General features: G+C 40.0%; 1 protein-coding gene across 1 annotated transcript; it reads right to left on the minus strand.

The window, feature by feature from the left end:
• Positions 1 to 443: 443 nt before the first annotated feature.
• On the minus strand, positions 444 to 27,615 carry egf (epidermal growth factor). Its single transcript, XM_033632507.2, has 22 exons — positions 27,091 to 27,615; positions 21,607 to 21,806; positions 21,256 to 21,437; positions 20,398 to 20,625; positions 20,092 to 20,294; positions 19,854 to 19,967; positions 19,510 to 19,632; positions 17,257 to 17,379; positions 16,074 to 16,199; positions 15,714 to 15,850; positions 15,250 to 15,398; positions 14,113 to 14,217; positions 13,715 to 13,938; positions 13,273 to 13,440; positions 12,845 to 12,994; positions 11,907 to 12,074; positions 11,690 to 11,806; positions 8,532 to 8,697; positions 7,452 to 7,616; positions 3,515 to 3,617; positions 3,132 to 3,228; positions 444 to 2,641 (listed from the first exon to the last, which is right to left on the minus strand). Exons 1-22 carry the CDS (start codon positions 27,215 to 27,217, stop codon positions 2,406 to 2,408), a joined length of 3,411 nt encoding a protein of 1,136 aa, XP_033488398.2. The 5' UTR covers positions 27,218 to 27,615; the 3' UTR covers positions 444 to 2,405.

Here is a 27,615-nt window from a genome sequence, read left to right on the forward strand (position 1 = left end):
GACTTTTTCATCAGGAGATGGAGACGATGGTGGAAGGCATGTCACCCATAGAGCCGACAACTTAAGACCAACAAACAACAAGACCTCTTGTGATTTAGCCAGTCACTGCTGTGTTTACAGTGGCCTTTTAGCCACCACATCGGTGTTTTGTGGTGACCCGTCGCTGTTTTTTCACCGGAGAAAGGGCCATGAAAAGCGGCTGTTTTTACCGAGACATTGCTGCTTTTTAAGGGGGACTGTACCCCCAAAACCAGGTATTTAAAGCCTAAACATTATCTTTTCCTGACCATAACTAAGTGGTTTTTGTGCCTAAACACAATAAGCACAGTGTTGCAGAAACATACAATGCCAACATTTGTCCTGGTGATTGTGTTGGTTTTGATGCGTCCAATAAACTCAGGTTGATGCCAAATGTGTTGGAAATATGAACAAAGCACATTTTTTGTCAATATAGTTTTATTGATGGTTATAAAAACAAGCTTCATCTTGCATTTTTGTAATTCCAGTTATAGTACATCAGGTCTGACAGAAATACACAATCTCAGTTGAATACAGTGTGAATAAAAATGCTGCGTTTCCAAATAAATAGCCTCTTATCCTTGTTGTGATTGTTTAGATATTAAAACACATACTGCCAAGAAATGAGATAGAAATCAATAACCTTCCCTTTCCAAACTTAGCTATCCAGTTCAGATCATCAGTCAGTCTGCAATTTAGCTTAATGTACCTTCAACTTATTTCTAAAAGCATAGATATAAATGGAGCTCCGGCACAAGTAAACAGATTTTTTGTATAAAAATAAATATACAGTTTGCTAACTGTATCACAGTTGTCAGGTTAGTTGAGTTAGCTGAGATCTGTTAATGCTCTGACGTACTAGCTGTCGTGCTCGGTTAAATACTATCAGGCAGGTTTTATATGGTTTACATCACATTTTGTTGATTTGGGCTGGTTGCCAAGATGAGCAACATATTTTTCCACTCAGCTTGACACTGAATTTAAAGGTAGTGTTGAATATTAGTTGAGTCAGATGTCACACTGCGACCAACAAAGCCCCTTGTAGAGTTTTTAATACAGCACCCTTAGAGCCCTCACATACAGCTATCCCATGAAATGAAGTACAAATGGGAAAACACAAAAGTGATTTCTTAACATAACAAAATACATCCCTTTATAACACAAGCAAGCAGCTATTCTATTCTCATGCTCTCCTGCACCTGCTTAATCTGAGCAATTTGAGAATGGTGTCCAGGTAATTGATAATTGGGGGAAATTTGTTGTAATGGGAGCTTAAAGTTTATTCAGCCACATCAGTGCTCATGCAAGAAAAATTGTTAGCTTTAGTGAAAAGGCTGCACAAACCACACTCAGAACATTTGATTTGAGGATTAAAAACTTTTTAGGGATTGAGGCCAATGTCAGTTATTCAGTGGTAGCTGAAATACATGTTCATATTTACAATGCCCTGCAGAGTATAACTATTCTTGCAGGCAAACTCATCCTGAGCAAAGCAAATTCATGTTGTTACTGAAACAAGCAAAACTTGTACTTAGAGCTATCTAAACAAATTGACTTGACTTTAAAATAAAAGGTGAATTGAGGTTGTAGTTTTTATTTTAGATAAACAGAAACCAAGCTGTTTTTGTTAGATGGCCCATGACAACTTTACAAGCGGTAATGATTCTTTAATTTGTGTTCAAAAGCAAGCAGTGGAAGCAGTTTTTCATGACAAGATTATCACAAGATTTTTATTGTCTTCGTTCGTGCTTGTTAGTCAGTTTGCATGTGTGATTTGTTTTCGATATTTTTGCCAACATTAGCTTTTGCAACACTTGATAATAAGCTTTAGATCTACTTTGCAACTTTGTCACATGCTGTTCATATGTGTTTTACGTGACATTGTCAGCTACAGTCTTAAGGAAGAATTTAATTTTTACTTATTTAATTTTTTCTAGGTCTTTGCTGTCAGGTTTTTGCACTACACTTCAGTTAACTTAGTATTCTTGTGTGTTAACTTCAGTTTCCTTTAACCTTGCATCACTTTTGGTGCAGTTTCACTTTCTGCACATGGTGCTCTTTCCTTTGTCATGCTGAGTAGCCCGTGCTTTTTTTTCCTGTCTCAAAGAAATTGCTGTCTCTAAATCTTATAATGTGAATCATTTTCCGTGCACCAAATTGTTTATCCCGGGTAACGGCACCAAAAACCTGTGTTTAATGTAGCTTTCACAAACTGGTGTGGCATTAACAAGTTGTGCGTGTTATAGAAAACAGCTTCCGTGACATTTCTTTCGTTTGTGAGGTATTTCTTTTTGGAACGAAACTCTGAATTTGCAGTTTGTACATCAGCCAGATGTTACAGTATGTGTGCGTGTTAACTGTACAGCTGTGTCGGTCTCTGTGGTAAACTAGGACACAGGGGAGGCAGGGGACTCTGGGCTCAGGGGCTGGGAGAGCAGTGGTGGCTTGAAAGTCGTGCAAGTATATGAGCGTGACAGAGATGGGCTCGAGTGACAGACAGTGGGTTGGGTGGTCTCCATGGCAGCAGCTGACATCATGGAGCACTCGTATCCTCTGTTGTGTTGGGACAGTGTTTCAGTGTTCCAGTGTTCTGGACATTGGTCTTCAGATGCAGGGGTGTCACCTGACGACAAAAAACATCAGAATTTAAAATTAATTCACAAAAAACTTTAGGATAAATGCAAGTAAAAATAAATAATAAAAAAGCATACATATATACCTTGATTGAGCATGCTAATCGAGGACTTTTAATCTATTTCTTTATTGTGAAACATTTCTTTTTCAAATGAGTTCATCACATTAAACCTTGAGTTTGCACACAGCCCGCATTGTAGGCTCAAAATTTCAAGGTACCTTTCCCTGTTTTTTAGCTTGCTTGCTAGCTAAGTCACTACCTGGTGCATTTCACATTGTATCTGTTTGACAAATTTATGGATTAAATTGGTAAATAAATGGATTATGTATACTTATGATATGATAAAATGTTTATTTACATCTGCATGTGACATGGAAATGCAGCCTGAGCAAATAACCCCTATATTTTCATTTTATCCACACTTTTTATTTCCAGTTAATTTCTATAATACACAGTGTAAAGATGAATGAACACGTACCAGTTTCTGAAGAGCAGGATGGACAGACAGCTCTCCTGGGACAGCCCATGGGAGGGACGACCATTCCTTCCACACCATTTTCTGCCACCATGTAGAACTGCAAATTCATATAATAATTCATTAACAGATTAATTTTTTATATTGTCATGGTGTCTTTAAACAGCCAAGTTGATTTTAAGGCTACATAATGCTGGCTTCTTGCTCTCTAGAAGTTGTAAGTTTAGTTGGATTTAACTTTGTACAGTTAACAGGTATGTTAAGCAAAGAGGATTCAAAACTATGACTCTACTTTGATTAATTTGCATTAATCTCTGGTGCATAATTGGATGACTTCCTTGACTTAAAGATGTATTTATGACAGAGCTCTGGGATTATGGTCTCACCCGAGGCACGCTGGCAGTAGTGGTCTCTGACATGCTCTCATCTGTCACGCTGGTCTCACTCACATTATCCACTGAGGGCTGTTTGCGGAAGAATCTTCTGGTTCTGCATAGAAGACAGTCAAACCACACATCCAGTATCGTAATTAATTTACACTGAACAAAAATATAAACGCAACACTTTTGTTTTTACTCCCATTTTTCATGAGCTGAACTCAAAGATCTAAAACATTTTCTACACACACTGAAGACCATTTCCTCACAAATATTGTTCACAAATCTGTCTAAATCTGTGTTAGTGAGCACTTCTCCTTTGCCGAGATAATCCATCCCACCTCACAGGTGTGGCATATCAATATGCTGATTAGACAGCATTATTATTGCACAGGTGTGCCTTAGGCTGGCCACAATAAAAGGCCACTCTAAAATGTTCAGTTTTATCACACAGCACAATGCCACAGATATCGCAAGTTTTGAGGGAGCGTGCAATTGGCATGCTGACTGCAGGAATGTCCACCAGACCTGTTGCCCATGAATTGAATGTTCATTTCTCTACCATAAGCCGTCTCCAAAGGCGTTTCAGACAATTTGGCAGTACATCCAACTGGCCTCACAACTGCAGACCACGTGTACCCACACCAGCCCAGCACCTCCACATCCAGCATGTTCACCTCCAAGATCGTCTGAGACCAGCCACCCGGACAGCTGCTGCAACAATCGGTTTGCATAACCAGAGAATTTCTGCACAAAGTGTCAGAAACCGTCTCAGGGAAGCTCATCTGCATGCTCGTCGTCCTCATCGGGGTCTCGACCTGACTGCAGTTCGTCGTCGTAACCGACTTGAGTGGGCAAATGCTCACATTCGATGGCGTCTGGCACGTTGGAGAGGTGTTCTCTTCATGGATGAATCCTGGTTTTCACTGTTCAGGGCAGATGGTAGAAAGCGTGTGTGGCGTCGTGTGGCTGAGCGGTTTGCTGATGTCAACGTTGTGGATCGAGTGGCCCATGGTGATGGTGGGGTTATGGTATGGGCAGGCGTATGTTATGGACAACGAACACAGGTGCATTTTATTGATGGCATTTTGAATGCACAGAGATACCGTGAGGAGATCCTGAGGCCCATTGTTGTGCCATTCATCCACGACCATCACCTCATGTTGCAGCATGATAATGCACGGCCCCATGTTGCAAGGATCTGTACACAATTCCTGGAAGCTGAAAACATCCCAGTTCTTGCATGGCATCTTGATATGGCACACCTGTGAGGTGGGATGGATTTTCTCAGCAAAGGAGAAGTGCTCACTAACACAGATTTAGACCAGTTTGTGAACAATATTTGTGAGGAAATGGTCTTTTGTGTGTATAGAAAATGTTTTAGATCTTTGAGTTCAGCTCATGAAAAATGGGAGCAAAAACAAAAGTATACGTATAAATCCCAACGGTCCTCAAACTCACTCAACACATAAATTAACATGTAAATATTCACAGTCACGTGTTACTTGCATAGCTATCAAGTCATGGAGGTGGTGCCATCTCTGAGAATTTATACATTCAAATTCATCATGGTAGGAAATATAAGACTGACCTGTGCTCTTCATAACCTGTAGTTATAGTTGATTTGTTTGCATGTTGGTGCCAAAAAAGAGACAGAATAAGAAACAAGTTGTGTTTTTCAGCCCATATCACTGTGTAGTGTATGATACTTTTGTGTTGCATAGTTTTGAGTTTGGTGGTTTAGTTTCCTCTGCAAGTGCACTTGCAGTCAAGTGCGGAAGGCAATTTGAGGCAGAGCTTTTGGCGGCCATGTAGCGTTTCCACAGGGGTCATACCTCACCGGCTCCATTTTGTAGCTGAGAAATGACCTATTTTTATGTGTAATTGCTGTAGAACAAGCTAAACCAAGCATGTAATTGAAAGCGTGCCACTTCCACAGGGGAACCAAGGCTGCGAACGTTAGGATGTAGTAGGTGGAGGGGAGGGGTCGTGCTTTGTGAGTCAAAAGAGTGGAGAATGCCAACAGCCTTGTCCATAAGCCAGCGAAACAACCGTAAAACAAATCAGCTACTTAGGGACAGCTCAGGTGGAAATAAAAGGGGGGAGGGGTTGCAGTGTGTAGTTTACGTATGCTCCTCATTCAGCTAACCAGGGCTGCATGCTGCCATTCGTTCCACATGTGATCTGCTCCTCGACCCCCTGCTGTCATGCTGAGACACCTACATTACACGGCTCACGCCATCCTGGGTTTGATAGACACCTCTAAATGCTGTCAGCTCATTCATTGCTGGAGCAGCTCCTCCCTGGCTGTCTGTGCTGCCCTATGCTTCCAGTGTCCAGATGACTAAACACAACAGCGCTGATATTTGTATCATCTTTATCTTTTTTTAACCATCGGGGTGGAAAAGCCAATGAAGCTAGCTTAAGACTCTCACATTTACCATTTTAATATTATTCTTAAATTGAATTCTTTTGGGGGGATTTCTGTCCTACTATATCTAAAAAAAGTTAGTTTTGCATTATATTATAGTTGGGGATAACCCAGTTGTGGAATTTAACACATAGGGAATGTAGCTTTCAGCAAATGGTTAAAATGTTCCCAAAGGTTTATTATAGAAAATTAGCAAAAAAAATAGCAGGGAGAGGATTTCATACATTTCCCTGCATCTTTTATTGTAAATTGAATATTCTTGTACGATTTTTTTACCCTGTGGCTCATCTTCTTCCCTTCCTTTTTTCCATCCATTTTCCTTACTGTACTTTTGGTGGTATCTTCTTCTTTCATTTTTGACCTTCCCCTTTCAGTCTTCTTTCCCTTTTTACCTTTTTTGCTCACTTTTCGTCCCCTTTCTTTCTAATTCCAGGACTTTAAATGAGCAGTGTGTAAGATTAATCCCCTGAATAAAGCAGTTTTACATGAAAAAATAAGTGTTTTTCCCACACTTTCTTTGTGGATGGCCTGCTGACGATGATGGCCAGCGCAAAAGCCGCAAATTGGCTTATCTAGAGCCAGTGTTTGGATTGTCCGTTCTGGGCTATTGTAGATACATAGTGTGTAACTCTATAGATGGGGACCCACTCCCTTTTTTATATGATTAGCTCATTCTATGGTAACAAAAAACACAACTCTTATTTTCAGGTGATTATAAACTATAGAAATTGTACTTAATAATATTATGTACAATTTCTACCACTGTATTCCTCTAAGTTCTTCACACTGGACCTGTAACAGTAAGGATTGCTTGATTGCCTGAGGCGAGTAAAATGCCACGTCGGGCTAGTAAATCTAGCAATTCACTTGCTCGATCAGCAAGTGGTAAGAAAGAATTGAAGACATTGTTTTTTTTTCTGCTGCTGAACATAGAAGTTGCTAAGCAGTGAGTTGTCTGGCTTCCTTCCCATCTCTGTTGAGAGTTGCACATGCACAGTACCAGTCTGGCACTCAGGAGAAAATGGCGGCAGTAAAGACAGTTTGTGAACTGAAGTGCATGGAGACATTTCAGTTTTCCTGGAAACAAGAGTTTAGTGAAAGTGAAACTTCAACTCTGTAATGTGCAGTTCACCGCAAGTTTGAGAGCATAGCGGATAAAACGGTTGTTTTTCATAGTAACTAACTTTAGTTTTTGTTGTTTTTTGATAACGGCTAATATTTAAAACAATTTGTATATGGGCATGTAGATTTCTGGCCCACTTGCCTGATGAGGCAAGCAAATAAAAAAATTAAGGTTGAACCCTGCATCCTGTTTCCTCCCTTATTCCCTTCATTATTTCTCAAGTCCTGAAATCCTTCCTCCTCTCTCTTTACGAAGTTTTACCTTGTTCATGTCCCCTTTTCCCTCTCATTTTTCCTCAGGACTTCTTTTATTTACTCTCTCCAGAATTCTTACTTTGCAGTTTTGTCTGCCCTCACCCTCATTCACCCCCTCTCCTCCTCCTCCCCTCTCACCCGAAGCAGTAGGTGACACAGGCAGCGATGGAGAGCAGGGAAACGAGGACCACCATGCAGGCCGCAATGACCACGTTCCTCCTCTTCTCCTCCTCAGCCTGCTGAAGCTCCCACCACTCCAGGTCATTGAACTGACAGCGCTCCCCCATGTAGCCTGATACACAGCTGCAGCAGAGGAGAAGACAAACAACATAATGATGCAGGTCATGGTAAGAATCTTTTATTGAGCAAGTAAGAGCATACTTAGAGTTCAACTGAGTGGGTCACGTGCATATGACACATTGAACATATCACAATTCAAAATAATTTCAAAAACCTAAATAATACATTATCTGGAGTGATGTACTTAGATTATAAAATGGGTTTAAATGTCTCCTGCACAGCCATCATTAGAGCTGGACATAAATCTATCTTTCAAGATGACAAAATGTATCTGCTCTATTTTACTTTTTTAAATCTTACATTTGTGGATTTTTTTCTTTCCTGAATGTATATAAATTTAAAAGGTCAGATTTATCATCCTTTGTCCTGTAGCCACTTTGTCATGAGGCAGTAGCTTTAATCATGGAACGACAGTGACACCTGCTGGTTGCCAGCAGTAGTAAATAACATGAGACATGAGCAGATAAGAGGATACCAAAAAGCCTGCAATGTGTGGTGCAGGAGGTATTCTTACACTTTGTATCAGTGTCAGCAATGTGCTGCTACTTCCCAGAAACCACTGAAATAGTCTACTGATTACAGTCACTGCATATTTTCATTGTGAACTCTCTTAAAAAAATGGAGGGCAGCACATAAACTCATTTACTACAAATCAGATCATCAAATTATGTCAGTGTAGTAAAGCAAGCATTATTTATATACTAGAGTCTGACATTTGTTTTACACTTTTGGGGGATTCCTGTGAGATTACTGCAGGATGGGAGTCAATTACACTGTTCATCACATGACTGGGATGAGACAGGAGTAAAAATCCGCTCCCATGTCTCACTCCATATTACGTATTTCTCCTCTGAACACAAGATGTTAAAGTGGAGATCAGGGATCATACTGAGGGATAACACAAGGTGAGTTATTTACTTGCAAGCATAGGACTCCATTTCAGGAAAGTAGAAGCAGACACCCTCGTACAGACAGTAGGATTCATGACTAGAGGGGCAACTCTCTGCTGAGTTACTGTTGTGGTGCCGGGTGGTGACATCAGCAGGGCTACTGGTCGTCACCCATGTCGAAGTGGTCTTCATTGCTTAAAAGAATCAGGGAAATAGTTTCATTAATCATAGTGTGCACTGTAGAATAAAAGGCCTCCTCAGAGGAGCTGACTCATGAAAAGGGATTATATTACATCCATGTACAGATAGATACTTGTATGTGTTACATTGAGTCATAGTGGATATAAAGCTCCACTTTACTGATGTTCAGCCTCATCTCTCAACACTTTACGGGATCTGTATGTGACATTCAGAACATACAGTCAGGTCCATAATTATTTGGACAATGATACAGTTGTCGTCATTTTGGCTCTGTACACCACCACAATGGGTTTTAAATGAAACAATGAATACCTGCTTAAAGTGCAGACTCTCAGCTTTCATTTAAGGCTTTTTTCAAAAATGTAGTATGAACCGTGTAGGAATTACAACCATTTCTTCACACAGTCCCCCAACTTTAAGGGCTCATAAGTATTTGGACAAACTAACATAATCATTAATTAAACAGTCAGTTTTAATACTTGGTTGCAAATCCTTTACAGTCAATGACTGCCTGAAGTGTTGGAAACACAGACATCATCAGATGCTGGGTTTCTTCCCTGGTGATGCTCTGCCAGCCCTTTACTGCAGCCGTCTGCACTTCCTGCTTGTGTTTTGGGTGTTTTGCCCTCAGTTTTGGCTTCAGCAAGAGAAACGCATGCTCAGTTAGATTCAGGTCAGATGATATGACTTGGCAATTGCACAACATTCCACTTCTTTGCCTTAAAAATGTCTTTGGTTGCTTTTGCAATATGCTTCAGGTCAATGTCCATCTGCACTGTGAAGCATTGTCCAATGAGTTTTGAAGCATTTGGTTGAATCTGAGCAGATAATGGTGCCCCAAACACTTCAGCTTTCATCCTGCTGCTCTTGTAAGCAAGACAAGACTTCACTAGAATAAATACAGAGGGTTTATCACAAGATGCAAACCATTGGTTAGCCTTAAAAATGGAAGGCCAGATTAGAGTTTGTCAAAAACCATCTAAAAAGCCTGTACAGTTGTGGAACAGCATACTATGGACAGATAAAACAAAGATCAACTACCAGAATGATGGGAAGACAAGAGAAGGAAGAAGGGAAGGAACTGCTCATGATCCAAAGCACACAACCTCATCAGTGAAGCATGGTGGAGGTACTGTTATGTCATGGCCATGTATGGCTGCCAGTGGAACTGGTTCTCTTGTATTTATTGATGATGTGACTGCTGACAAGAGCAGCAGGATGAAAGCTGAAGTGTTTGGGGCTACATTATCTGCTCAGATTCAACCAAATGCTTCAAAACTCATTGGATGATGCTTCACAGTGCAGATGGACATTGACCTGAAGCATATTGCAAAAGCAACCAAAGACATTTTTAAGGCAAAGAAGTGGAATGTTCTGCAACGGCCAAGTCATATCATCTGACCTGAATCCAATTGAGCATGCGTTTCTCTTGCTGAAGCCAAAACTGAAGGCAAAACACCCAAAACACAAGCAGGAAGTGCAGACGGCTACAGTAAAGGGCTGGCAGAGCATCACCAGGGAAGAAGCCCAGCATCTGATGATGCCTATGTGTCCAACACTTCAGGCAGTCATTGACTGTAAAGGATTTGCAACCAAGTATTAAAACTGACTTATGAGCCCTTAAAGTCGGGGGACTGTGTGAAGAAATGGTTGTAATTCCTACACGGTTCATACTACATTTTTGAAAAAAGCCTTAAATGAAAGCTGAGAGTCTGCACTTTAAGCAGGTATTCATTGGTTCATTTAAAACCCATTGTGGTGGTGTACAGAGCCAAAATGACGACAACTGTATCATTGTCCAAATAATTATGGAGCTGACTGTAAATACAGCAGCAAACCACTTTGAGCTATGAAGACACAGTGGAGGAAAGGCTTCCTGAGCAGAGAATGAGCTAACGCTACCTTTGTGTATGTTGTAATTCGAGCTTCTCTATGGTTTGTTGTGGTAAACCGGTCCAGCTGCTTGTGCATGTTCGTGCACGCGTGTATCCTACTGCTAACTCCAGTTCCCCGTGATTAACACCATTAGCTCTGTCAGCACTGTTGGTGTTGTTTAGTGCTATTTATGGAGTTAGCACTATTAGCTGCTAGCCGCCCGCTTGGATACCTTTATGCTGAGAACCTATTATCTTATGACTGATACACTCTGAATTTTGCATAGAGCCCTTTTAAGTCGTACATCTGATGATCAGTTGCACGAGCAAATACACCTATCCTGGTTTCAATGTCCAACATTCTTGTATAACAATCATAATAACCACAGCACTGAAAAAAAGACACACTTTGACATGTCTTTATATTGCCATGGTATTCAGTCTGACACTTGCAGAGACACTTTACCATGCCCTATTGCATTCTGTGTATTTGCCTCAACTGTGTCTTCCCTGTTTACACTCATCTATAACATCTTAAACTGAAGGAGAAGAGACCGACAATTTTACAGTAGTCTGAGTGTCAAGGTTTTATGATTTTATACATAGGGTTTATGTTACCAGCTCATAAAGATTAGCATTTATTAATTTTGTTAAGCATTATGGTCAAACATAGAAATATGATGAAAGGCTTTTTTTATAACGAGGCCTGCACTTCTCTGATACATTGATGATAGTATTGTTTTATCCCTCAGATTAGTTGACACATGACTGCTGCATACAGACAAACCTGGTTAACACTTAAACTGCTCTGCAGAGGAATTAATAATACAAATTATTGGAAGAGTTACATCTTAGACTTGTAGACATTTGGCTTTGGGTCCTTTCAGTAATATTCATATATAACATTATGATTATCTTTACCTCCAGAGCAGCTCTGACTCTCTGAAATGTTTTTATATCTAAAACTCAATTTTGCTTAAGTCCCAGTGCTGTCACCTCTGCCAAAGCGAGATAAAAGTGTCTCCGTATCAAATGTAATCCCATAAGCTTTCTTCAGGATATGTTACTTCATCCCAAGACGCATCTATAGTGCAGGAAAAGAAATACTCACCCACACACAACTGTCCATCACCTGTAAAACCCTCCAGACACAGACAGGTTGGGCTGCCAGCAGTCAGCAGGCACTGTGCATTTACATCACAGCGAAGTGAGTAACACTCATTCTGGTCTGACGGAGAAGGGGACATGCAGAATCATAACATTAAGTTAGAGGAAGAACTTGAAGAGGAAGAACTATGAATAATTTTCTTTTATGGGTTCAGTGTTACCTGAAACCATCTTGTCTGTGAAGAGAGTTGGCTCACTGCCTGCAGCCGAGTCTGGATTAGCATCTGCTTCATCAGCTGACAGCCCAGGTGTCGTCAGGGGTGTGCTCTCATCATTGAAGGTTTTGTTTTTGAGAGACGTTAAATCTGTGGATTCACTTTCTCCAGATTCTACACAAGGAATTCATATAGTTAACATAAGCATTCTTCATATGTCAGTTTTACTTCATAGCTTATACAGAAGCTTGTGTACCTGAAAGAAGTGGGGTTGTATGAGGTACTCATCAATAGTCAGTATATTACCTACAGTAGATGTCAGTTGGCATGAACCCAATTTTGGAGAGGCAGGCTGGAGTACCAAAAGCAAAACATTGTACTGCTATGGACGGGGCAGCAACAAAACCTATTTTAGCCACATAAAAAGTCCTAGCTAAAAATGCCACCAGTTTAATTGTATGCTGTATTCAGATTATTTTCACCACTTAACTTTACCGTCAGACAGCAATTTCCAAAGGAGAACTGAAGCCGCTATGACATTGTTTTCAAAGCCAGAGAAAACACTAATTTAACATTGCTGAACACAGGAGCTGCTGGTCTAATACTGCCTCTATCAGTTAGTTTGTTTGTGTTATTGTGTGACTTTGGCGTTTAAAAAGGTTCTTTGGGATTTACCAAAGGAAAAGATATTCTCAATATAGCGTACACATAAACAGATATTAATTTTCTTCAAGTGGGACTTTGTTTTAGACGGCTAAAATAGGTTTTGGTATTGCCCCCCATCCACAGCAGTACATTCCTTTAGCTTCTGTGGTGGTACTCCTGCCCACTACTGGGGTTTGCTAACTGAAATCTACTATATGTAATATACTGACTATGGATAAGCACCTCATACACTTTAAAAGATCTGAACTATCCATTTCACGTAGCAAAGGATACATCACCTGCTGTTCCATTTGTAGCATTGGCAGGCAAGCAGCTCTTTCCATCAGCTGATAGGACGTAGCGTGACAGACAGGAGCAGTGGGCGAATCCCAGTTTGCTCTCACACACCTGGGCACAGCCACCATTCAGGTGCAGGCACACGTCTGCCCCTAAAGATGAGGTTGCAAAATGGGATGGCTTGTTACGTTGTTGCTGGCCTAGACTTATCCGTGCATTTATCTGAAAAGCTTTACAGCTTTATTTCAAAATTGGCCTTCCACAAATGTGCATATTTTGTTCAGCCAGTGTGTTTTCAATACACAATCTTTCAACTTGAGATCATTTTGTAATCCTTCTTGTGCTGCATTTACTCCTTTTTTTTTAAACCTTAGTGTGTAATTTCTGAACATATTAATGCCTAAAACGAGTCCCTGTTGTCTCTCTCTACCTGGCTTAGCAAGGGGATGAACCACCACAATGGATGCTGGTTGGACCATGTTGCCATGGATACGTTGCAGTTTTTTCCCAGTCCGCTTGTGTACGCTCCTCAGCTGCTGGTGCTCCCAATCAGATATCCACAACGTGTCCTCAAATACTGCGAGGTCAAAAGGTCGACCTGGAGGAATCAGAGTAGAGGGAAAGAAGCACTGAGTTTATGAATTAGTTCAAGGTGAGGACTATTGTATCTATCTTATGTATATATTCCCTAACGAGGTACTTTGCTTACAAGATCACTGGTTAAAGAGGGATTAAAACATATTTAAATGATAGCATTATGGCTGTTGTAGGACATCTTAACTTCAGTTTGTTTTAAATTACAGTATTATAATCCAACTTGTCAATACAGTGCACTTGTATATGTGTGTGTATATGTGTTACACAAGCCTCACCTACTTGGTTCTCTAACAGGACCTGTCGACCTGAACCATCCAGAGCAGCAGTCTCTACCACGCCCCTCCTCTGATCGCACCAGAACAGACGATCCTCTGTGAAATCAATCGTCAGGCCGCTCGGAGATACAAGGTTAGTGCTTGCAATGACAGCACGGTCTTTCCCTTCCAGAGAGGCACTCTCCACAACAGGCTGGGCCCCAATATCAGTCCAGAACAACTTCCTCAAAAAGTAAAAAGAGCATCTTAAATTAGGCAAAGACTTATTCATCCACCAGAACCTCCAGCTGTCACGTCATATGCTGTTTATTGATGTCAGATTAAATCCCTCTAGGTGAGTGGCGGTTAGTTTGTAGTTATAATTTCTGAAGCTATCACATGTGCACAGCCACACTCACTTTGCCAAAGGATGGACTGCGATTCCTCTTGGCTTTTCCAGCCCTTTGCTCACAATGGTTTCTCGGTTCAGTCCAACTAAGGTGCTGCAGTCAACAGTTGACTGGCTGGAGGACAAAAGTATACAGAAGTATAAAACAGAAAACAGTAACCATATCAATTCTGATGATATTTTGCAACTTAACTGTGATTTAGACAGTGAATATACTAAATAAACCAACTCTAACAAAAGACAGTTAAAACGTCACCTAAAGGGCAACTTCAGTATTTCTCAGCCTAAACCCTGTTTTCCCTTGTTCTTGTGTCTAAGTGACTAATGGGAACAACAATTTTTGAAATTGGTCCAGTATTGAGCTAGACAGGCTGCAATGTAACTTAAATGGCCAACTGCACACTGTCACTGCCCACTGAAACTGCTTGTTTTTGCTATTTTGTTATTATAGATGTCTGAAAACATCATTGAAAGGATCCTTACAGAGGTTGACTCTGTGTTAAACAATAAGAACCTTTTTGTTTTTACCAGAAATAGCCCAGAATTTGCCCACCAGACTCCATTTAAATAAATGCTCATTTTAATCATCATAAAACACACTTCCTTCAAAGTCGACAGAAACAAAATATAACTTACAAAACCGCCTTGGATCATTTCTCCACTGTTCTAACAATCACCAGCTTTGGCTGAGAAAAGGTTAGTTAAAAAAACCCTCAATTCAGTCAAAGATGAATAAATATGCTGTCTCTATACATGCTTAAATTACTATATATTTAAATGGAGTGTGGTAGGTTTGGTGATAGCGATTTTGAGGCTGTTTCTGGTTAAACAAAGAGGTATCCATAATGTTTTCAGACACTTATATACTTTTATATATAATATATAATATCCGAGCCCGTCACTGGCAAACAAGCCCTTTTAGAGGGTGTGAATTGATGGTGCACAAAAATTGCAGCCTTTGTTTATTTGTTTGTTTAAGATTAATAAAAGTGATATGACTAAGTATCCAAAGCTAGGAACAAGCACATAAAAACACTGAAAAGCAAATGTTCAATACACAGATGGTCAGGTAAGACTCTTCAGCACCTAATGAAGCAATCTTCTCATGAATAATCCTCAACATCTACACTATGCAAACACCACACACCTTTTATCTGTCCAGTACATCTTGCGGTGGACCCAGTCAATCACCAGTCCTTCTGGAGAGCCCAAACCATCAGAGACAAGAACATCTCTTGACCCATTGTTCAGATCAACCCGCCCAATTGTCTTCTGGCTTGTACTGGCAAAGTATGCCTTCAAAATGCATAAATAAAAACACATGACAAAATGCTTTCAGTACGTAAAACAGATGAGCAGTAAAACATTCAGTATGTTCAAGAATTTCATTAAACACTGTTCAACCCTACAGGTCGACATATTACAGTGTCTGTCCACTAGGTGTCCCTGGATGTCTGCATCAAAACCTCAGTTTGGTCCTCCTAAATTCTGTTACTCCAGAGGACTCATGACACCTTAGGGTCTTATCGTACATACTCTACTACTATTGCTTCTTTTGAAAAAAATCTAAAACAAAAAAGCAATAAAAGATGAAAGCAGTTTTCATCTTACTTTTTTCTGGACGGGGTCATAGTCCAAAGCTATGATTGTTCCTTTGGGCTCCTCCACAAGTGTTTGATCCCCAGTGCCGTCAGGATTAATTTGTCGTACATCCACTAGATTGGCAACTAGTAGATAAGGTGGTGGTCCTGAAGAATAAAAAGACATGATTTTATAATCAGATGTCATGTAGTAAATGTGAAGCCACTAAACCTGTAATTTGCATTTTATCCTGTTATTTATATCTAATTTAAATTACAGAATGTGTTTGTGGGAGATAAACACTGAAATACACCCTAAGATTATGCAGAGAGTGTTTATCTGTGTGGGCTTATCCGCCTCAGCTGACTGCTTTGCCATAGTATGACTCACCAGAGGCAACGCAGCGCTTGCCATCCTGGTGGAGCTGGTAGCCAGGCAGACAACCACACTGCCACCTACTAGGGGTGACAGAAGTACAGAGCTGGCTGCAACCCCCTCTGTCTGCAGACAAACAGCCTGCATCGGAGACAAACTGTGTTACACATACTTCCACAGATAGACTTGTGTTCTTCACATAGGGATCACATTTTCTAACAGGACTCATACAGCATATTGATTTAATCCCTTTGTGTATATCTTATTACTAGGAGGATGACATTTTATGTAGTATAGGCAAGTTCTCTTTCCTATTCCTAGTTTTTCATTCTTATGTAGTAAGGCTAAATACAAGAACTAGTTGTAGGGGAAAGATGGATTACATATGAGCAAGTTATATACCAGGGAGCCCTCCACAGTGCCAGTCTTGAATACCTATTTTAAGAACCCAAATTCTCTGGGCAGACAATTTAAAACCTCTCATAAAACCTCAGCCTTCATGAATGACATCTTAATCTAAGTTGATTCCATCACTTCAGTGATCACAATCTACTGAGCAGTAGTGCAAAGCCACCTGGTTACTGTGCTGCTGGGCTCTCAGGCTGTTGATCCATCTGACCTCAGTTTGACCACTTTGATCCAATCCTCATTAGCAAGATATTTAACATTAACTAGAAATACTAGGTGAGTGTCATTATCTGTTATGTTCCCCAGTTTATCTAGGGTTCCTGCAGATACTTAAAGTCTTAAAAACCATTGAGGTTATTATACTGATAAATAAATAAATAAATAAATAGGTACTAAAATGTCTTGATTTAATATTTAAAAAGTCTTAAATGCTGACATGGGAAGTAGGATTTTAGGAATTGTCTTTTTTCTGACATTGCATTGCAAAATCTCAATTATTCGTAGTGTATGTTATTTAAAAATAATTTACTGTATGCCTTATGCAATAACTTCACTCCAGGATATAGAACCAACAACATTCAATTTTTGTGTCCTCTAAGGGTGCTCAGAGCAGAGGATCCACTGTCTGTTAGCTAGCTGTTAGCTAGCTGTCACTGTACCCTGGACTATATGGGAAAGTGCTAAATCAATGAAAACTGGCTATTTAACCAAGAATTGCAAAAAATTCCCTAATATTCTGTCAATTTTAGCTTCAGAATAAGTGGCGGATAAACTGTGACATAGTCCATACCAGTGCAGGCTTGTCCATCCTCCTGCAGTAAAGATCCTTCAGGACACACACAGACAGCACCCTCCTCTGTTGTCAGGCATCCGTGGCCGCACTTGGTCATATTGCTTTCACAGGGTACGATCTCTGATTGTGGAAAGAAAATGTGTATCTTGAAACAGAACTTGATATTATACAACTGTTCACTTAGGGCCATATCGACAAGATCAAAGGGATGTTACATTTTACAGGAATTTTCCAGGTTATTTTGGAGCTCAGCAGGTTGTAGAATCTAACCGTCAGATGGATAACAAGCTTCTTAGTAAAATCCCCTTATGAAGTCAGCCCTGACCCTATCGAAACAGGTGAAAGTGTGAAGAGAATGCAGTCAAAGACTGCACACAGTGAGGATGATGTGATGTTAGCTCACAGGAGTGTGGTATGTCCTGTACCTGTGAATATGGGCTCGGTATACTGAGGCAGGCCATACAGATATGAATCTGATGTGAAATAGTTACAGTATCTGTTGCTGTGTCTCTGACTGGTAATTTCTGTCTGCTGGTAATGGATAAAATTTTTGCTCTAGCCTGCTTTTCACACCTTGATATAGTATTTTTTGATTAAGTAAAATAATTGTGTCTAACACCATCTAGATACTGAACTTTGAACATTAATATGAGAATACATTATAAGCAAATAAGCAGAAAGAAGGTTTTTTTTTTATTTTTTATTTTTGTATATTTTTATAGAATCAAAAATAAGAGACGCAAGCAATACGGCTGCATCCTCCTCCATGTAATCTCTGTTGTAGTGGCCATTGTCTGGCCTGCCACTTGGCTCCATGTTTGTTTTCTTCTGGACCTTGGCAAAGTTTGTCTGCTAAACAGCTTAGACGGACAAAGCTGCTGACCAGATATGTTCCCTATTGCAAATGTCACCTCGTCATCTAATCTCATTGTGTCTCTGAACCCTCCCTGTTCTCTTGGCCTCATAGCTGTGAGACTAGAAGAGAAGAGATTCGAATGTGTCCGTAATGTATTTTAATATGTTGTCAAGTTAATGACTGTGATACTATGCTTTCAGGGTTAAACTAGATAGCCAAAAAACTGTAAAAAATAAACAACAAAAAATAATGTCACCAAATCCTTGACAAAATAAATTGGTTTTATAAGTTCATTTAACTAAAAATTAACTTTCTATACATTATTTAATGACTGCAGTGCATATGTTTGTGCCAAAGCATTAGATTGTCTGAGGTATTTGTTCACTAAATATGAATCTGTTGTTACCCTGGCAGACAACAGACCTGCATTATGGCAGAGAGGGATGACCAAACACACAAATAGAGATAGAAAAGCAATATGGAATACCTGAATTAGTAGAACAAACAAAATGTCCCCAAACAACACAAGAACAGCATGTTTAGATTAGCTGTAGGGTTGCAGCAGTATGAGGTTTTAATGGTATTATAACCATCTCAGAATATATCACAGTATCACAGTTAACATAATTACACAATAAGAATTGTTATCAGTTATAGTGACCCTTAAGGAAATATCAACAGAAGTTTTTTTTTTTTTGGTGAAACAAAATCTTTATTATAATTAAAAAAAATTTGTCTCAGTGGATAAGCAAATGTTCATGGTGATGACCATTTATTTTTATACCCTGGTAAACTGTGAAGCCATATACTGCTGCAACCCATTTAGCGCTGTTTTAGCACCCGAAAACTGCTGCCTTTTACTCAAAATCGGACAGCGGCCAACAAATAAATTGGTCTAATCCTAAAAAAAAAAAAAAGAAATAATTAAAAATAACTTTTATCCCTGCTACCATCCACAGCCCCTCAGTGTCAGCACGACTAGACCTCTAGTGACAAAGTGTCAGTGTTTTGACCCAAGTAAGTTAACACACAACTGGCAGCCCACATATGTCTAGTCTAGTATGTCTAGCACATGACCCAGCCTTTTTATTGGCTCTGTGGGGTCAAAGTAGTGTCTGGGGGACAAATGCCACCTTTCATGGCACCACAAAAAGAAGAGGGTCCAATCTGACACCAGAGCTGCATTCATTATACTGACCAAAACAAAGTGCAAATGTCACTACATTTTGAATAGCTTCACATAAAGAGCAAAACTAAGGCTTTGTATTACATTGAATACTACGTAAATGCCAATTTTCACCAATCAAGAATTGACCTCGTTTTACTGGTAGTGTCAATGTCATCCAGAAGTGTATTTGGTTAGATGATCAACATCACACATATTCCCACTGTACCTCCACACATCTTCCTGTCCGGTAGGAGGGCATATCCTTTAGGGCAGGTGCAGAAATAGGAGCCTGGGATGTTTTCACAACCAAGAGAGCAGCCGTGGTTCCAATGGGCACATTCGTTTACGTCTAAGGCACACACAGACAAACATAGTGATGTAACCCTTTTATGTTATTTTAGTAGACCGTCTTATTTAAATGCATTGCCATAGTTTATTTATATTATATCTTGTATGCGTGGCCCCTCTTTTGTGTATCACAAGTTTTTAAGTTCTAAACTAACAGAGCTAAAAATATTTTCAGGCAATAAAACTTCTTCAAAGTATTGATTTAATGGCCTAGATACCAACCTTCACAATAAGTGCCTTGCTTACTGAGAGCAAAGCCTTCACTGCACCGGCAAGTCCCTTGCTCGGCTAGGTTGGAACACACATTCACACAGTTTCCACTCTGTTCGTCACAACCTGTTTGAAAGGGTTAACAGTTATATGTTACTAAACATATCTTAAAAAAAAAATGCAAATGCAAGTAATACAATAGGGAAATGCTACACAGTAGATCTATCAAAGGTCAAAGTTTAGCTGTAACCTGGAAATGTCGACTGGGAGTCTGCCATTGGCTGGTTGAGGGGATGTACCACTTTGATAGTGACCGCAGGTTTTGCCATTTGTTTTTTGTTAACATTTATTGGCTCTCCACCAGTGTACTTGTTTACTTCTTTGATAACCCGAGATGCAGCATCAGTGTAGTACAAGTGCTCCCGAAAAAGTGATATCCCCAGTGAATGAGAGCTGACCGAAGGAGACAAAAACAAAGTGTTTTATTCCAGTTTGCTAAAATTGCTAACAAAGACAAACAGATAAACAAGTAACTGGAATACCACAATATGCTCACCGAAAGGGGTGATCTATGATGTGCAGGACGTTTCCGTTGTAATCACAAGAGCCGATGGCACTTTCTCCTTGCAGACCAAACTGAACCCAGAAGAGTCGTTTGTCTACTCTGTCAATCGACAGCGCTTCCAGTTGTTCTGCTGTTTTGATAAGTGTTGTTTTCATCTGTCCTGTCACATCAGACCGCTGGATACTCGGAGTTATCCCACCAGACAGCCAAAAAAGAAACCTGCAAAATATTGGTGTTAAACTGAGGAATGGCCTTTCAAAGAATTATTCCTAAATTTTAAAAATATTTTTAACTTACAAAACTATGCCACTTCAGTTGGATGGTTTTACCAGTGTCATTGTTTGTTTTCGTATATGAATGCAAATATGAATGCCTCCAGATAAACTCTTTACCTCATAGTAATATTATAGTAATGTTGAATAAATTGTAAGACACCCCACAGACATTTATGACAAAACAGGTAAAATGTGAGTGAAAACATGTTCTTGGCTTTTTATTATCATCATGAGAAATGTTCCAAAATGTTAATATAAATCCCTCGCTGCCATTATTCACTTTTGCATATCCACCTGTCAGTCTACTCGATCTAAATGTTATTAAATGACAGGCAGTATGTGGGCTGGTAAAAATGAAACTGTCTTTGACCGCAGAGATTAGTGGTATGTGAAAGTCAGTCTGTCATTTTGCACCTTAGTGCCAGCCATGCTTGATGGAGGGAGATAAAACGTTTAAGTAACACACAATCTGAACTGTGTGAGGAGCTCAATAGGAATCATTCTCTCTCGATCTGTCTATATGAAAAAAAAATGCCATCATGACAAACATAAAAGTACATTGCAATAATATTACCTGTTATTGGGGTCAACGTTTATCAAACTTGGTTGGTTTAAGTGTCTTAAAAGTGTCCTTTCATTTTTCCCATTTATATCCATTGTCTTGATTTTTCCCTTTTCTCCACTTGTCCAGTAAACACGGTTCCAAATCCAGTCCACTGCGAGGCCCGAGATATGTTTGTCAGACGAGTACAGTTTCTGGAGAACAAACATTCAGATTCAAATTTTCGTAATCAAACCTGTGACCAATGTGTAATTGTTGAAGCTTAAGAAAAACTTGAGATTTTGTCAGATGACTAACAATTTAAAAACATTCCTCAAGAGGAACTGAAAGGTTTTTACAACATAACAGTGGTTACGTAATCACCTGTCTGTGTGCTCCTCTCACTGATGCTTTGTAGATGACCCCGGTGTGTCTGTCAGCCCAGTAAACACTCTCCTCTCCGAAATTAAAGTCGAGCAGGATTGAGCTTCCCACCCCAGCCACAAGCCGCCTGTGGTTCTTCCCATTGAGGTCCATCCGATGAATGGCTTTACCATGGCCGAAAATCAGGAAGGGCTGTGAAGCTAAGCAAAATGATATCACACACCTTTGATGAATCTCATAAATTTCATTCTTTTAAGGCCATAAAACACAGAGCACAGGTCATTCCAAAGCCCCATATTTGTAGACAAAGAAGCTAAAACCAGACAAATATTTCACATATTTGCTTGAAAATTACTGAAATGATGAACTGATTATCAAGATTATTAAACAAACAGATAAATCAGCTAAACCTTGCAGCTCTAAATATTAGTAAAACTCAGAGGAGATTTTGTCTGTACTGACAGCTTTACACCAGTATATTGATTCATTTAAGAAGGTGCAGGGTACGCATGTGAAAACTTCTGTCCCTGACACTTGTTCTGAGTTTAACTAAATGAATCCTAGAGACAGGTACGTAACCATGGCAGCATTTAACAATAGCTGCTTCTTCCCTCGTTGTGTTAAGCTGCAGTTGTCGTTGAATTTGTCAAATTATCTCATTAAAAAGCCTATTCATAGCTGTAATGGGGTCAAGTTCAAGGCAGACTCAGCTGCTTCTGGATAAAGCATTTTCCCTCAGTAATATATTGCTCTTGTCTGATTCTGACAGCAGTTAGCAGTGAATTAAGTTAAAGGTTATTTTATCTCACAGGTTTTACTTTAGTACACAACATTTCTACACTAAGTTCTTGATAAACCGCTCTTAGTATCAAAAAAGTGGAAAAATGTCTTATTTTGTAAACAGAATGAGTTGATGTCCTTCAACATGTCTGCTGTTGGAAACAGATTTCATAATACATAGATTTGGTTTATACCAGAGCCCATTGAACCTTTGACAGACTGGTTTATAAGAGGAAGCCAAATCTATGTCTGCTGTCTGGATGACTATTGATAGAAGGTGCTCTGGTCTATCATGGTAATTACACTGTCATGTGCAACCATGGATACCAGCCTTAACTCTGTGGAATGAGGAAAACAATGAGAAACACCAGACAAACAACATAATGAAAGGTCTGGCCTGAGATCCTCAAGATGGCTGCTGGTGCTGAGTTGCTAGGAGGCATCCTGATGAATCATTAATTGACAAGTTCACATGGTGGTCAGCATGATTCTTGACCTAGTAAGCTCAGTGCATTGGATGCTTATGGGAAAAGAGGTACCTTCAAACTATTTTTTTTTTCTTTTCAGTATTTTACATTATTTAAAAAAAAAGTATTGCTTGACCAGACACTTTGTGTTGCTTATTTGAGTATTTGAGCTGTGGATTAATTGTTAAAGGCCGAAATATATCTTGCGAGCTCTAGATAAAGCCCAGCTGGATACTACTCCAGGTGGAGGTGTCTCGTCCTCGGTCACATCCAGACCTTGAAAATAAGGTTGCAACTGGTCCCATTCCTTGCAACAGAGGCATTCCTCTTCTGTGGGCATTGGGGCACAGCATCCACAGGTACACCACCAATCTCCAGAGCTATGCAGCCTTGCAGCAGCCATTCCTCCTCTCTCGTCCTCTACCTGTAGCGCCTCTCTCTCTCTCTCTCCTCCTCCGTTCTTCAGTTTCACAAAGCTCTTCGTCAGTGTATTCTGGCTCAAATAAATAAGGGCGGCCATCAAACTCTCCAAAATCAAATTCCTCCTCCACAAAGTCGAAGTCTGGCAAAAAGTCAGCCATTATTCTATAAATCTTTCTTAAAATAAATGAATGAACTTTTCAGGCTACTGTCGGGTTCTGCCTTCAAGCTGTTGCTGCTTGTTCTCGCGAGATTTCAGGCACGGTATGAGATCGCTGCTTGTTCTCGAGATATTTCAGCCACACTTTGGAAAGCAGGGCTAAATGGTAAATAAACATGGCACCACACCGGTAAGGTAAGACAACATGTTTACATGTAAACGTAAATATATGTTCTCTGACATTTATCCTAACAATATGAGGCGGTCTTTGTGGAAAAAAAGCTTGTTTAGTGGACTAACTTTGCACTTGAAGGTTGCCCGTTCACTTAAGTTTTAACAGGTCTGACGCTACTATGCGCCCCGGCTGTATCTAGGCTAACGGCTAACATGCTAACTATTATTTTTATGTAACTAGTCACTTGAAACAAATTTAGGACGATAGGAGACAGGTTGAAATAAACCGAAATTTCCCTTTAAACCCTTGCATATCGACAGCATTGATTGGGTCATATTACAGTGTGTACCATGAGACATAATTTGTTTGAGATTTCATCATACTGTTACCAGCCTTGCATATATACCTTTTTGACCTTTTGACATGTTGTTGTATTTGGCTGTCTAGACAATGTTATAAATTATTGAGCAGGACTGCTCTATGGTAGTGTTGGATTTACAGGCTTGTTTGTGTTGAAGTATTGTGACTACCACGTGTTTCATTCATTGAGATAGCCAACAATGGACCCACCATGTGGTTATTGTGTCTATATATGATTTCTCCACTGAGACAACAACAAAAAGTCGTGCTTTATGATGATATTACTGTATGAAATTACATTTGGATATAATCTTTTTTTATAATGGTATATTGCACAGGCCCGAAAACATTGGGAGTAAAATGTTCAGTTTCTATAGCTGGATGTGAAGTGTAATGTCATTTAACGCAGCTTACAGTACTTGGCCTCTAAGGCTTTGTACAGACTGAAGGCAAACCAAATTGTTTTATCAAATCAGATCTTTAAGTCAGACTGTCTGCACTGTTATGTGCAGATGATCAGACTGGACTTTGAGTCACCAACATATCTGCATTGTTTGCTTTGGTAATGACATAGGCGTCAGTTACTACGTAGCTACGCTGGTGACATGGCTTTCCAGTGTGGAAGCATGAGAAATGAGGCTCCATCATAATGCCCTTCAAATAATCAAGACATGGTGCAGGACTCATCCATAGCACTCTGTTAGTAGTAGTAGTTTGGATTCCACTTAGCACTTTTGTCACTTTGATTTGATGTTGCCTCAGTAGCCCTTTTTAAACAGGAATTGTGCAAATCTGCAGTAAAGCCCAAACAATCTTCTTTCAGCATTGGCGGTATAAAAGCAAAATCGGTGAGTGCAGCAAAATGCCGCCTACCTACTTTTGTTTATACAGAATGTGTCTTTTTGGGGCAATGGGGGGCGTGAGTAAGTAACAAAAGGTGTAGCTCAACGCGTGACGTAAACAGTGACGTGGGAGGGAAGCTGCGGCTGGTCCGTCCTTCACCGTCCCCGTCATCTGATTGGCCTCTTCATTTGCGAGGACAAGGAGGGTGTGCAATTCTTTGTCTCCCTAGTTGCTCATCTTTACAGTGTCTGGCAGTTTTGCGTTTCCCTCTTGCTACTAGCTGCTTGCTAATTCCTGCTATCAGCTGTTTCCTGTTTATCCACTGCCAGTGGGTTGCACGTGTGGCGTCATCAACAGCTCCTCCCACAAGTCATCAACAGCCCCTCCCGTTGCAGAAGGCCGCCTCGTTCTGTTTAAACCAAAAAGGTTCTGCCAATATGTCTACCCTACGTGGCGAAAAATTGGGCATCTTGGATCAACTCGCCAATCTGGCTCTGTGTGTCTAAACGCTAGCAGCTTGCCGGCAAAACGGACCAACATTCGCAGAAAATCTGGCAGTGTAAAAGGGGCTTGTGTGTCATGTTGTGAGTGACACAAAAGACACTTTGAAATCTGCATTGAGCAGCCAGAGCTCTGAGATGTCATCTGTAGAAATCCAGTTGGAATCACATTTTAAACCACCTCCAGATGTGGTTTGGATCTGATTTGCAAAAATCACAATTAATGTGATATATATTTTTTTTTCTTCTGCTCTTCATACTTTCTAAAATTAATTTGCATACAATTTGGATGTGACAAAAACAAACAAACAAACAAAAAACAGATTCAGGCTGGCAGTCTGAACAAGGCCTAAGATCTTGCACAACCTTTGGGGTATGGCCAACTAATTTATGTATCTCTAGTGACTCTAAACAGGCTTTAGTAGGACAAATACATTAGGAGCAAAAATATGTTTTGTCATCTCATTCTTGGTGTGTAGGGACAGCCATCATACTGTTGAAGCAACACTGTATGCTGCTTCTGGCTGCCAGAATTCATTTTCTTATTTAAATTTTAATATTTTAGTAAATTGTGATACTGCCTTTCACATAAAGTTTGCATGTCTGGAGCCTTAAAGTATTCACCCTGCTAGATTGGAGAAGAAACTAAACTAACTCAAAGGAAGATGTTCTGGAGGTGAACATGACCTTTGACCTCGTCGTGGAGGACAGAGAATAGCGAGAAGAATTTCTCCATTGGTAGTAGAAAATCATCTTACTATTGCCGTTCATGATGAAGTAAAGCTAAACTCTGCCAATCTGGCATGACAGTGGCCATTCCAACAAGATTTTGGACATTAGTGATCACCATCTGTAAGCTTCAACTGATGTCCTTGTGGCATCCCACAAAAAACTTGTGCTCAGTCTGAGATACACCCACTCATGCTAAGGCCAGTTCACCGTACCTCTGCCACAGTGCATTGTATTGTCTGCTTAGCCAAGTTCACTTTGCCACACAAACTGTGGAGGGGCTGACTTTTACCTTCTGTCCCTCTGCTGTTACTTTAGATGAAATACTCCTTGTGTGTGCAACTTGTTCTGTTTTATTTCACTTGATTGCTGTTTTGTTTTAATTACTAAGCACCAGCCCAAGGCAGAATAGTAGCTATGCAGTTGATGTGATAATAGTTTATAGTATAAAGTCTGTTTTAGTGCACATCCTGGTTGGTGTGGGGAACGTTTGCAGCAGAATGGGATGTTTAGTAACTAAGAAAATAATAGATTTTTGCATCATTGAAGCAAAAGTGTATTGTTAAATAAATTAGATTCCCATAAACTGAAAGTTTTACTAATCCACTTAAATTGACAAAGATTACTGATCAAAATTAAACACTGCTGTGAACAAACACACATTTCTGTGACTGTACATCAGGACACATGCTGTGCTCTGCATTTGTATACATCATAATATTTAGCCATATGTTGAGCATCACTATGTTTTACCATTATTTATTTGTACCCTATGAAAGTAGTTTTGTTTGTCCTTTGATAATGTCATATTACGTAACAGTTCATCAAAAGTACCAACTATAACCAGAAGATAGGATTGTCATCTAAACTACTTCCTTTGCTAAGTACAATCTACAAAAATATGTGTAAACCTCTGACACATGAATTAAGGACAAAAATACCTCTTGTACAGTGAGTATCCAGTTATCTGCAGTACTTTAAACATCACATCCATCAATACCATGAATTTGGAATGTCAGTCTAGGTAGGAAAGGTGTCAACCAGACTCACCCACACAGCTGTTGTTTCTCCCTGCTCGTGACAGGCGTTCATCCCAACATGCTGTGCCGAGGGCCAAGGCTCCAGAGCTTTGCACCATAAAATAGATCAACGCTGCTGTGATCGTTGCAGCCAACATAATCCTGCACTCCGTCCCTGCCACGGGAGTTGCACTTGTTCACTTTTTCTCAGGCATTCCCACTATTAGCACTGGCACACAAGAATTCCCCCAAATTAAGCAGTATTTCTTTATGAACTGTTGGCATCCTTGTCCAAGGCTTCAACTTCAAGAGACAGCTTTACATACCAGAAGATGTTGTGCTAAAGAGAGATGTAAAACCCCAATGAAAGGATGGAGTACTCAGAAGAAAAGGGGTAATACTGCCAGGGCAGTGTTTGGCCAAAAAAAAAAGAAAGGTTTTTGGGATTCTGCTCACTCCCCACTTTGGCCCCCAGGCTGCCCGTCTGTTTTGGAAGCAAAGATTGAAATTCCTGACACCCCTGTGGTAAATTTTGCACATGCTAGTCCAGCATTGG

This window comes from Epinephelus lanceolatus, chromosome 7 (genome assembly GCF_041903045.1).
Source record: "Epinephelus lanceolatus isolate andai-2023 chromosome 7, ASM4190304v1, whole genome shotgun sequence".
Lineage (NCBI taxonomy): Eukaryota > Metazoa > Chordata > Actinopteri > Perciformes > Serranidae > Epinephelus > Epinephelus lanceolatus.

Coding starts and splice junctions, on each gene's coding strand:
- egf (XM_033632507.2), bottom strand. CDS start 27,217: ATGTTGGCTGCAACGATCACAGCAGCGTTGATCTATTTTATGGTGCAA. Junction 16,200..17,256: donor GGATGGACAAGCCTGCACTG/GTATGGACTATG, acceptor TCTCCGATGCAG/GCTGTTTGTCTGCAGACAGA. Junction 2,642..3,131: donor ATCCTGCTCTTCAGAAACTG/GTACGTGTTCAT, acceptor TTTTGTCGTCAG/GTGACACCCCTGCATCTGAA.